Source organism: Hydractinia symbiolongicarpus, chromosome 6 (genome assembly GCF_029227915.1).
Source record: "Hydractinia symbiolongicarpus strain clone_291-10 chromosome 6, HSymV2.1, whole genome shotgun sequence".
In the NCBI taxonomy this organism is placed as follows: Eukaryota; Metazoa; Cnidaria; class Hydrozoa; order Anthoathecata; family Hydractiniidae; genus Hydractinia; species Hydractinia symbiolongicarpus.
This window is the reverse complement of record NC_079880.1, coordinates 15342118-15355057: the sequence shown is the minus strand read 5'-3', so window position 1 is coordinate 15355057 and position 12940 is coordinate 15342118. Positions and strand designations below refer to the sequence as shown.

Genomic DNA, 12940 nt, shown 5'->3' with positions numbered 1-12940 from the left:
CTTTATTAAACAATATACTTTAAGCTTTACTATTTTTAAAGACGCCTGAACTTAATTTAATGAAAAAAATCGCTCTTATGAACACATATTTAACCAAATTTAAACCTTGGTGGTGGCCCAAATTCGGTGGCCCAAACTACACCGAAAGAAAAGGCAAAGAACTTACGCCAAAAGTAAAAAGCACACACCGAAAAGAAAAAAATCACGCCAAAAAGATAGAGTCACACCGAAAAAAAAAAACAACTTCATATTAAATATGGCTAATACAGATTTTAATATCACTGATGCAGATTCGGATTCGGAAGTAGATGCATATTTTGACAAAGAAGGGGTTAATAGATATTACTTTAACATATAGAGGATTTAATTATTATGAGAATTTCTAATTCTTAAAGCACCATCATGGCCATGATATTAGCACAAGGACATTTTTGCGACGATTCAAGGTATATGGTTTGAAGCGACCTTGCACAGACAGTATTTCGAATCCTAATTTCGAATCCTAATTTCGATTCCTAATTTAAGTCACGATAAAGTTCGTCGAAGAATATCAGAAATAATCAATGGGCCTGGTTCTGCTGGGGGCTATCGCACTGTGTGACATTTGCTGGAAATGGAGGGTATAAGAGTACTAAGAATTATTGTGCAAACTTTACTCAACAAGGTACTTGATCTTGTGGCTAGCGAAAATCGTAGAAGGCACAGATTTCGTAGACGGCAGTACAGTACCTTCCAGATGCAAGCGTACGCGTACGCTCAAGTTTTACACCTTTTTCTCGGAGGCGGTAGTTGTTTGTCTTTTGTTCTTATTAATTATCTTCTGAGTCTTGTAAGTCATTAACTTGCGCGTAATAAACAAAAGATTATTGAAGAAAAAATAGCTTATTATAACTGTGCGTAACTATTGTTAAATAGTGTTAACATAACTATTCCCGATAGCATATTTGCAAATGTTATCAACTCTATCAATGTTACACGAAGAGCCATTGTTTAATATTTTTATTAAACAAATATTTTGCGTGGAAACTAAATAAACTAGCGAGAAGGCATTGTTGGTTGCGCGGGTTAAAAAAAGCTTTTAAGCGATAGAAATTATTATATTTTAACAAAGATTGAAACTTTAATTTTAATAGAAATGTTTTTTTAGATTGCATTTTAAAACTTTAAAAACGAAAAACGGCGATAGAAATGTTTTTTTAGATCGCATTTTACAAGTTTAAAAACGAACAGCGGCGATAGAAATGTTTTTTAGATCGCATTTTAAAAGTTTAAAAAACGGAAAAGAGCGATAGAAATCTTTTTTTAGATCACATTTTAAAAGTTTAAAAACGAATATGAAAACCCGGAACCAATTTTTTATGACACATCGATGGATACGACAAATTGAAAATTTGGGGCTTTCCTATCCAAGCGTGGAAACTTGAAGGATCAAACAAACAAGGACACAGCCTTCACCTCAAAAGGATTTTCAAATTGGAAGAATGCTCTTGATAGTTTCCGAGGTCATCAAAGCTCATCATGCCACAAAACCGCTTCCTCGTACCACTTGGTTCTACCACACTGTGCAGACGTTGGCGAGTTGATGGACAACATTCTCACCGACCAGAGACAGGTTGAACGAAAGTACCTCCTTGATGTCATTAGATGTTTACGCTACCTTAGCCGACAAGGCATTGCTCTTCAAGGAGACGATAACAATGACAACTTCACCCAACTTCTTTATCTCCTCGGAAGTAGAGATTCAAGCGTAATGGATCATATCAATGGAAAAATTGGACATAAGTACAATCACCATGATGTGCAAAATGAACTCTTGAATTTGATGGCTTCTCAAGTATTGCGGAAAAAGTTAGATACCGTTCGAGAGCGCAGGTTTTATTCTATGATGGCAGATGAAGGCACTGATGTAAGTAATGCCGAACAACTTTTGTTTTGTGTACGATCAGCGAATGACGATTTAAATGTGAATGAAGATTTCTTGGGCTTTTATAAAGTTGACAATACTCGAAGCGCAACTATCGTCAAGGCAATCAAAGATATTTTGCTGAGGTGCTCATTGAACCTATCTGATTGTCGAGGCCAAACCTATGACGGGGCAAGCAACATGATGGGAAAACGTTCAGGTGTTTCTGCCATTATCAAAGAGGAGCAGCCAAAAGCCATCGCGACCCATTGCCAAGGACATTCTTTAAGCCTTGCTGTCAAATCGATGACTAAAGAGTGTCAGATCCTCCGAGATACAATGGGAACTGCCGGTGAAATTTGTGTTTTAGTGAAGTATTTACCGAAACGGGAGAACATGCTGGGTAAGCTGACTGCAAATGTTGAAGGAACCCTAGGAACTGATAAACATGCAGGAAAGCTGGATAAGCTGAGTACAACAAGGTGGACAATTCGGGCGAACTGTTTCAAGAAGATCATGGAAAACTACGAACCACTGATGGCGTTGTGGAACGAGAGTTTAAATGAGAAGCTAGACGCTGAAACGAAGTCGAGGATTAATGGGTGTAAAAAGCAGATGGAGTCATTTTCATTCTATTTTGGTCTGAATCTAGGACGCAAGCTTTATGCTCACACAGATAATCTGTCCATAACACTTCAGAAAGAAAAAATGTCAGCAATCAGCGGTAAAGAATTGGCTGAACTTACGAACAAGACGATGCAACCCAGTGGGCACACGACGTCTTTTCAACGTTGATTAGACGTTGAATTCTGGTCGCGACGTCGCAACCAACATTCAACGTCTAATCAACGTTGGGTCTGCAACGTCGATGCAACCGACGTAAATTCAACGTCTTTTCAACGTTGCCCTCCGACATGAATACAACGTCGCATCATCGACGTCTTTTCAACGTCGTTTCCACAACGTTGTTTCAACCGACGTGATATCAACGTTGATACAACGTCGAAAAAAGACGTTGTTTCAACGATCGTAAAACCGACGTTTATTCAACGTCGTACTGCAACGTTGATTCAACCGACGTCTTATCGACGTTTATTCAACGTCACTCCCGCAACGTTGATTCAACCGACGTCTATTCAACGTCGCACCCGCAACGTTGATTCAACCGACGTCTTATCGACGTTTATTCAACGTTGCACTGCAACGTTGATTCAACCGACGTCTTATCGACGTTTATTCAACGTTGCACCAAATTAACTTTTTACCGAGAATCTGTTCCGTTCAAATCTTATTTGTTTTAGTTCGTCTCACACTGGCCTGCAAAGTTATATCTCAAACAGACGTTCATAGAAGTGTTCCAAACTGTCCAACAAAATAACGAAGCGTACTCGGTGTTTGTTAAAGATCGTCATAAACTAGAAATAAAGAACGCACGTTTTACTTAATTTTTTTGTAATTTGTCAGCGATTGGATATATTAATGCGACGTTATGTTGTTTTTCATATATATCGCTAATTTTACTGCAGTTTTACTACTTCAAAATATTACCATTTGTTTGCAACTTTACAGCCGCATCTATGTACTTTTTTACATAAGAGCCGAATGTGCATTCATTCTCTTATGCTATGTTAAAACTTTTGTGACATAACATCAGAGAATGAATGAACACAAACATGAAATGTACACAAAACATTCAATGGATTTTTTTTCAACAGAGCGTACCAAACGTTCGATTTATTTTTTGTAATATTTATCAGGGGGTTTTTTGTCCTCGTATTTTGAGAGAAACAAATATTTCAACTTGTATTATGGATGTGAGACATTTAAAATACAATCCATTTTGTCAAATTATAATTTATAATACAATAATAACTGTTTATTTACTTCGCTTTCACATATTTAAACCTTTACTTTGTCGCATGTAATATCCCTCCTAGTCATTGGCGGGAAACTTTCGATGAGGAAATTCGCGCCTAAGCCCCTAAGAAGTTCGTATCAACTCACAAGGCGAAAAGGGCGAAGAACCACAGACGTGAGTAAAGTATTTCTGTACAGCATATGCTAATTCGTAAACTTTGCTTCGGTAGCATTCGTAGCAGAATCTAAAGAAAGAAAAAGTTAGCTAAAATTTTCACGCATATTTATTTGACACATTCTAGAAATAAATCGTTTGACCCTAAATTATTTTAAATCAAATTTTTCCATGTCGGCAAAAAATTGCCGAAGTGATGTTATTTGTCTGCATGTCAACAAGTCGACATTTCAGTACAAGAGAGATGGGGATTCTTCAGAATGTAAGAAAAATTTATTTCCAGAGACTTATCTCTAAAAAAACAATGCTAGCTAGATTTCTCAAAAAATATTTAATGGATATAATGCCCAGGCTGAGGTGGTCTTACTTTTTTAATGTTCCAGCCTGGTATTGTTATTTTGTATTTCCAGCTTTTTTTATTATTTTACAGTACATTACACATACTTGCAATCCAAAAATTTTGGCGGGAAGAAAATTTGGCAGATAACAAAAAAAATTAAATTTGGCGGAGAACAAAATTTATTAATTTTGGCGGGAATTTAATTTGACGGATAACGTAAAACTCATTAAAAATATGAAAGATTGTTTGTTTCTTTGTAAATCATGTGACAACATTAGTTTTTACTATCTCGCCTGCGAGGATAGTATTGGTTTCCAACTCGTAACTGGCTAACTATGTCCCAAATGGTCAATTGCAACGTCACAGATTTAAACTTCGTACCTAAACTCTCTAAGTACTTAGAAGTCATCTAAATGACGTTTCAGACCAAAATTGGTATTTGTTTTCGACAAAATTTGGCACAGTTAACAAAAAAAGTATGCTGAACATAATGGTGACATCAAAATTTTGATTTTTTGTCACCTAAATGTCATTTTAGGCCAAAATTGGTCTGAAAATTAAAACTACTTCATTTTCGACCAAATTTGGCACAGTTAACAAATAAAGTATGCTGAACATAATGGTGACATCAAAATTTTGATTTTTTGTCACCTAAATGTCATTTTAGGCCAAAATTGGTCCGAAAATTAAAACTACTTTACTTTCGACAAAATTTGGCTCAGTTAATAAGAAAAGTATGCTGAACATGATGGTGACATCAAAATTTGGATTTCTTGTCATCTAAATGTCATTTTAGGCCAAAATTTGCCCAAAAATTAAAACTACTTTATTTTCGACAAAATTTGGCTCAATTAACAAGAAAAGTATGCTGAACATGATGGTAACTTCAAAATTTGGATTTTTTGTCACCTAAATGTCATTTTAGGCCAAAATTAGCCCAAAAATTAAAACTACTTTATTTTCGACAACATTTGGCACAGTTAACAAAAAAGGTATACTGAACATGATAGTGACATCAAAGTGTTAATTTTTTGTCACCTAAATGCCGTTTAAGACCATAAACGTTTCAATCGCGCCACTGTAACCATGAATGATAGGCTGTATTTTTTGTTAGCAGAAATTGTAGAATTGGGTCGCATTGTCGATGTTTCATAGTTGTGCATTTTTAATAGCGAGATAGTTTATGCAGCGCCTGCATCTTGTTTACATTAATAACCATCAACTTTAGATAAAAAAAAAGTCATTCGTCGTCAATACTAAAAGCATGTCCATTGAAATCCTCTTGTACAGTAGCAACACGAAAAAATTGGCGGATGGCGAAAAAGTTAATTTTGGCGGGGAATTTAATTTGGCAGGCACCGCCAAATTTTCATTCTACCAAAATCTCTGCCCTTAGGTATCAAATGATATAAAAACGTTTTATCATTATAAAATATTTTTTAGTGTCATGGCATATTTGAAAAGATACAGAAAAAATATTGCTGAAGTGAACAAACTTGCAAGAAGCAGTGATAGCGATGATGCAGTTGAAACTCACAGGGAAGGGGGAAATCAAATTTTTGAAGAGTGTTACATTGAAAGCAATTCATGTAGCATGGACTGTGATATTGACTCAACTGATACTGTAAATGACAGTGGCAGTAGTAGTGATGAAGAGTGGTTAAGTGATGCAATGGGAAACATCACATTATCGGAAGAACTTGCGTCATGGGCAGTGCGAAATAGAGTTACAAGAAATTCTGTTAATGAACTTTTGGACATCTTGAGAAAAAATGGGCATACTCTCCCAAAAGATAGTCGCACTCTTCTCAAGACACCAAGAAACGTGAACACAGATTCAATCTGTGCGGGAAAATATGTTTACTTGGGCATAGAAAATGGAATAAGACGAATGCTTCTTAACAATCCGAACATCACCGTAACAGAATATATCAAGCTTGCAATAAATATAGATGGAATACCTTTATATAAGTCATCAAGCACCCAAATTAATGCATGCCTGGCATATGCAAGCATACGTTTACTAATTTATTTGAAGATATAACTTTTGATTCAATAACCATTTAAATTTTTTGCTATTTTGCTTTCATGTGCACCAGTTATGCTTGACACATACAGGTGGTTGGAGCATGCTGACAGGCTGCCTTATAAGAGGGCGTGCCTGGCACATGCAAGCATACTTATAGCAATCTATTTGAAGATATAACTTTTGATTCAATAACCATTTAAAATTTTTGCTATTTTGCTTTCATGTGCACCAGTTATGCTTGACACATACAGGTGGTTGGAGCATGCTGACAGGCTGCCTTATAAGAGGGCGTGCCTGGCACATGCAAGCATACTTATAGCAATCTATTTGAAGATATAACTTTTGATTCAATAACCATTTAAAATTTTTGCTATTTTGCTTTCATGTGCACCAGTTATGCTTGACACATACAGGTGGTTGGAGCATGCTAACAGGCTGCCTTATAAGAGGGCGTGCCTGGCATATGCAAGCATTTATAGCAATCTATTCGAAAACATTGTGACAAAAAAATATATAGCTGAAGCTAAATATCAAGTATTTAGTAATTCTTAGTTATAAATCATCATATTTAAAAAGCTGCATGTTTTGTTCCAAAGCCCATGTAAATTCTTTTAATTTGTTTTGACTTAAAAAATCCAACTTTTCATGAAAAAGGCATATTGACTAAAATTTAATCCCGCGAAATATCTGAACTCGATCGATTCGCAAAAAATTGTGACATTTAAGTACTTGAAAGACATTCATAACTATGCAGAAGTGAAAATGCTGATAAATAAACGTAGAGGATTGAAAACTTATGATTGTATTGTCTGCTTGAAGGTTCCTTCAATACATTTTGTGCACCTGTGGAATTCTATTAAAAAATAGAGTGCTTGCTTGCTTGATAAATTACAATTCTTACACTAAAATTATAACAAAAATAAGAAAATTAACTTGGTGATCACTACTTGCTTTATACCAGAGACCTGCACACACCACTAGTATTATGTATATATACAAATTAGGTTAAAACTTAGTTATTAAACTTGTAATTATTGCAAAGAGCTGGAAAAAGATTGAGATTTTCTATCAGCCAACTTCATGCCTCATTCGACAGTCTTACAATCCGGTATTTGATCTTGTCATGTTAAGTCAATATTTAAATCCTTAATTCCCTTGAGTAACCATTGTTTTATATTAGCTATATTTGAATAAAATGAGTTGGAGCCGAGCAATATGGTTGGAAAACAAACAAGAAGAAGAAGGTACAATACCAACAGTTTGGATAAAAAATAATTTAGTCTACTGGCCAAGTTTTTTGAATGTCGAGAAGGCAGCTGCAGAATTAAAAGAACCTACAGCATTATGGCACAAATTTCCACTAGTCCGAGTTAAAATTACAGGAGGTACGATGCTAAGTGGCTTTACTTCAATTAATTAGTCAAATACAACTTTAAAAAAAACTAATCATGTATCAGAACCATTATATATTATCTTTACAGATAGAAAACTATGTGAGGAGTTTGATTTCACGGAGGCAGAAACGGATGACGAAGAAGTCATCACAAAAAAACAAAGCTCGCCGTCTTGTGATGTATTGTTTACAAAAAGTATGATTGAATGAATAGTTTACGGAATGCGGCCCCGCAGCCTAATGGACTCGCAACTATATATTAAATGCGCTTACGATGTCGATTGTTTTACGTTTATTCCACTTTCATTATAGAATCATGAATAATGAAGTAATGTCGGCACTCAACATGAAAGGGAAGGGAAAAAGTGAAAAGGTTGGGTTTGCAAGGATGAACTTATATAAAGCTGTTGTCGGTTAGTAAAAAAATCCTATTCCTAATATTCAATTTATATATGTGCTTGTAAGCGTTTTAGTTTGTTGTTGTTAATTTATTTATTGTCGGTTAAAATATGTACAAATAAATACAATAGCTCTTATTAAAGTGCTAATCCAAACCGACAAGTTTGTATTAAGTTTTTCCCGCCATTTCGAGGGGTCGACGTTCAGGGGGAAAAATACACATTAATCTGAGGAAATCTATTTGTCCAGCTGTTGTACTGTAAACTACCTCCATCAATATGTGATAAGAATTTTGTTACGTTGTAGAAACTGTTATCAAACATCAAAAGAATGCGACAGAAGGAGAAGTTCGTGCGTGTACGGCATCAATCCTTAAATATGCACCTGATAGATGTGGAGGAGCGGGAAGAACTAATGCCGAAGAAAATTAAATCGATTAATTTTTAAATAATTTACAACTTTTATATCAGAGAGGATTATAAATTTTTCAAGCGCCGTAATAAATTCTTCTAGCTTATATTAATTTTGATTGGGTGGCAGAAAATTAGAATGGCAAAATGTTAAAGTGATTTTAGCTCAACAATTTTTAGTGTTTCTACTAGAGATCGGACTTGTGACTAGTAAAAGTATGGAATATGCATGAGTGGGTGCTTTTTTTAAGGAAATACAGTGCTAATATAATATTCATTATATTTTTATTGTAATTTTCAACCTCGATTCCTGGACTTCTTGCACCTGGTGAGGACGGTGGCTTTTCACACTTTTTATAAAGTATAGCATCATGATCGTATTTATTCGCATCTGGTATCCTTAACAAACACCCTTGTATTCAACTCTGACTTCATTAAGAAAACATACTTTTTCTCTAACCAATGCTTGATTAAAGACTTCGGTGCAACAGTTTTGCTTGACACTTTAGGTGATTTGAGCATACTAACAGGCTGCCTTATCAGGAGGCGTGCCTGGCACATGAAATCGCAGCTATAAATTTGCAAATACTGCACGTTTAACAACCTCGTCATTGCTGCGTTACATTTTTTGCATTGGGTTGGAACGCTGGAGATTCTCACATAGTACCAGTTGTGAATACTTGAAATATCGTTTTTATATTTTGTATTATAAAACTCCGTTAAGTTTCATTTAGGAAGTTTTCAGCGGAGAAGTTGTATATACTGCCGATGTTTATAATAAAAAAATGACATATCGTAGAAATGATTTTATTTCTTTTTCGCAATAACCATGTACAAATAACGTAACACAAATATAAGCGTCGGAATCATGCTAGGGAATAGATACATGGACATGTAAACTATGGACATATAAAACTGAAGCCACAATGGCGATTATGATTTGATTCGGTCAAGTTTGTCTGTTTCTTAAGGTTGAAAAGACGCTGAATAACGGTTGCGAGAGCATTTCCAAACGACGTTGATTAGACGTTGTTAGACGTTTTTTCAACGTTGAAAAGACGTTGCGAGAAGTTATTTCAATGTTTAAAAGACGTAGCGAGACGTTGTTTCAACGTTGAAGAGACGTTGCAGGACGTTGTTTCAACGTAGCTTGCGACGTTGAAAAGACGTTGATTTTACGTTGCAAATGAAAGTTTTTTTGACGTCTTTTTCCGACGTCTATTCAACGTCGGACATCAACGTCTTTTCAACGTTGAAACAACGTCCTGCAACGTTGTTTCAACGTTGAAAAGACGTTGCGAGACGTTGTTTCAACGTTGAAAAGACGTTGCGAGACGTTGTTTCAACGTTGAAAAGACGTTGATGTCCGACGTTGAATAGACGTCGGAAAAAGACGTCAAAAAAACTTTCATTTGCAACGTAAAATCAACGTCTTTTCAACGTCGCAAGCAACGTCTTTTCAACGTTGATTCAACGTTGAAGTGCCCACTGGGAAGGCATGAGAAACGAGAGAGACTTTGATATATTCTACGAGACAGTCACCAAGTCAGCAAGTTCGATGGATATCGTTTCTTCGCCAACAGCGCCAAGAAAACGCAAAAGACCAAAGTACGACATCTTGGAATTTGTTTTAACAATGGGAGCTACATCCCTACTCCGGAACGATCATTTTCTACGATGAGACGGTTGAAAACCTGGATACGTTCTAGCATGAATCAGAAAAGGTTCAACGATTTGTCATTGTTGAACGTACACAAGGAAATCTTAGATACGATTTCTTTAATAGATATTGCCAATGAGTTTGTAAGGGCTCATCCATCTAGGCAAAATGTTTTTGGTATTTTTACAGAAAGGGATTTGTAACGTTTTTATTACTTTTTATGAAAAATGTAAAATAGATTTTTATTGATATTCTGTGAGAAAAAATAATTATTCCTCTGCAAAGAGTTTATTTTGACATACATTTCTGCTGTAGCTTATAGCTAAAGATGCTTGTTTTAGCCAATCTGAAGGGTCTTTATAGTAAAAATTTTCTCGGCCGGTCGGCGCCAACCAAGGTGCCGCCTCCTTAGTCACTATATTATGTGGCCCGACCACTTTACAAATCGCGCCGCGGGCGCTGTATATCCTTAAAAGCATTAATGAACATTTGAACGTTTGTGTTACTTTTTTAGCCTTTGTGAACCTTGGGGTACGCCATAAATTCTCTCAGATTTGGCGGTATAAAATCTGAACTTTATTGCAATCTGAACTTATAAAATTCTTGAATTTTATGCCGTAAAATCTTGCGAGATTTTATGGTGCACCCCAAGGTCCAAAACGGCGCTTAAGGGCCAAGTTCCCCTGCCTCTTTCTCTGTTCAAAGCGTACTTATTTTAGAACAAGATTTTGTACATTGTCAGAAGGAAAAATCTATTATAGAAAAATGATTTTATAAGTATTGTTGTAAATAAGTCTATTGAAAGGAGATCACCACAAAGCAAAATAGCCTAAATGAAAGTGGTGACCACCTAAGAAACAGGACATCACAAATAGCACAAAGTTGCAATTGATGCGCCTTTTTTAAAAGCATTAGATGAGGCCACCGATCTTACAGAGTGCCCCTTAAAAACAGAGGTGTCAAAATGCTTGCAGTACCTCTTTCAGCCACCTTCCTAGGGTAGCTGTTGTGACACCTTTGTGAGGTTTGACAAAACTTAAAAACAGTTGTGTTTCTGAGTTTTCTTTCTTCCATTCTGCTGTCCTGTCTAAATAAGCTTTTATTGAGTTGACTGGACATAGATTTTCGTCTGAAGAAGCAAATTCTATGAAATCCGGTTATTTCCCTTTTTTTCTAAAGTTTTTTGGTTTGGCCTTTAGTCAAAAAATAATTTTATTTTCTCCTATTGCCATGTAATCTCTGATAGGATCCAGGATGCAGTAATCGTGATCCCATGGCTTTTTAGATTTTTTCTAGATTTTAATAATGCCTAATATATATTCATGTTTAGCAGTTGGGCTGTTCATATACAAAACGAAAAAAGAGGATAGTCAAAACAACTCGTTTCAAAATTTGGAAACCTTAGAATGACCAACATTGCTTTAAATGTGACCTTCAAGCTGAGTTGATAAATACAAAACTGTAGAAAAAGAAAATTTTCTTCCTTTTCCCTAAAAAATCATATTTGTAAAATTTTCAGAGGTATAATCTGCAAAGTGCACTGTTCTTTAAACAATGAATGTCAATACTTTTTACAAAATCCGGCAGACGTTATTAATCCCAGCTGTGGTCAAGCACTATGAGCTTTTAATTTTAAAAGCACAAAGTAAATCGGAAGATTACAAAGTTGTTCTTAAGGATATGAAATACGTTATTATCATTGTTGTGACAAATTAACAGTCAAATTGGTTGTGTAAAGAATTACCAGTGATAAAGCATCAATATGATCTCTGTAATTTTCTCTGCCATTTTCTAAGGAATGTAAAATTGCAATCAATGACGTCACATGCCTAAAATTGTTCATTTACCCAATTTAAAAAAAAAAATTCTCAAGTATTTGACGGCTTCAATGCACTGAGAAGGAACTAATTTGACTTACACAACATAGATGTGCAGGTAAAGTTGGCAGCCATTGGTCACAATGAGAACTGGAAAGGGATACAAGCAGTCATCAAATCACAAAGAAAGACACTGGTAAAGTGGATTTAAGGAAAAAGAAAAATTTAATTTACAAATATTCGGAAGGATTGGGTAGCAAAGGCTGTCAAGGAAAGCAAACCCGGTTTATTAATGATCTGCTTTTAGAAGTGATAGACACTCCTGAACAAAGCTTAAAAAATAACTCCATGAAACTGATAGGTTTTTTTAAACACCTCTTGCCCATGAACAGACTTGTTCACAAGTTGGTTATGTTTCTTAGTATCATATCATCTACGTATCTTTAACTCACCCCATAGGTTTTCAAATTAATACAATTTCAGTCTCAAGCATTCTAGATAAAATGATTCTCAAAAACAAAAGGTCAAATGATTATCCAATAAATCATGTAGGTTTTTTTAAAAAAAATATACAAGTTCAACTATATTTTTTTTCAAAAAAAAGTATAGCAAGGGTAAAATTGATAGAGTATTATATTTTAGTAGTTCATACAAAAGCACAATGGTGCCACTACTTTCTGAGTCTTTTAAGTTTTGACTAATAACAGATGTTTTGTCTTCAGAAGACTGCTGACCAATGTTTACTTGATTTACAGCCAGCACTTTCAAGTTTTATGTCTACTGCGATAAAACTTTAAAAAAATATACTGTTTACCCTTACTTCTTTGCCATATTATTTTTTATTGTTTATTTTTACTGTATTTGGGATAAAATTCATTCCCTTCGGGTTGAATTTCTATGGTTGTTTAGCAATTAAGGGCTAACCACAATTAAATTTTAATAGATAGTAGAGAATTA

General features: G+C 35.1%; 3 protein-coding genes across 4 annotated transcripts in view; all 3 read left to right on the top strand.

The window, feature by feature from the left end:
• Positions 1-12940, top strand: part of LOC130647171 (uncharacterized) — a 103878-nt gene that overhangs the window by 33973 nt on the left and 56965 nt on the right. The window lies entirely within an intron of this gene.
• LOC130648086 (zinc finger MYM-type protein 1-like) lies at positions 614-2698 on the top strand. Its single transcript, XM_057454107.1, has 2 exons — positions 614-760; positions 1412-2698. The coding sequence occupies exons 1-2, from the start codon at positions 614-616 to the stop codon at positions 2696-2698; spliced, it is 1434 nt and encodes a 477-aa protein (XP_057310090.1).
• On the top strand, positions 5032-9308 carry LOC130647170 (uncharacterized). Of its 2 annotated transcripts, none has more exons than XM_057452932.1 (2): positions 5032-7689; positions 7786-9308. In XM_057452932.1, exon 1 carries the CDS (start codon positions 5723-5725, stop codon positions 6317-6319), a length of 597 nt encoding a protein of 198 aa, XP_057308915.1. In that variant the 5' UTR covers positions 5032-5722; the 3' UTR covers positions 6320-7689; positions 7786-9308. The 2 variants fall into 2 exon arrangements, with proteins under 2 accessions (XP_057308915.1, XP_057308914.1); XM_057452931.1 differs by having other exon boundaries at positions 5032-8110; positions 8403-9308.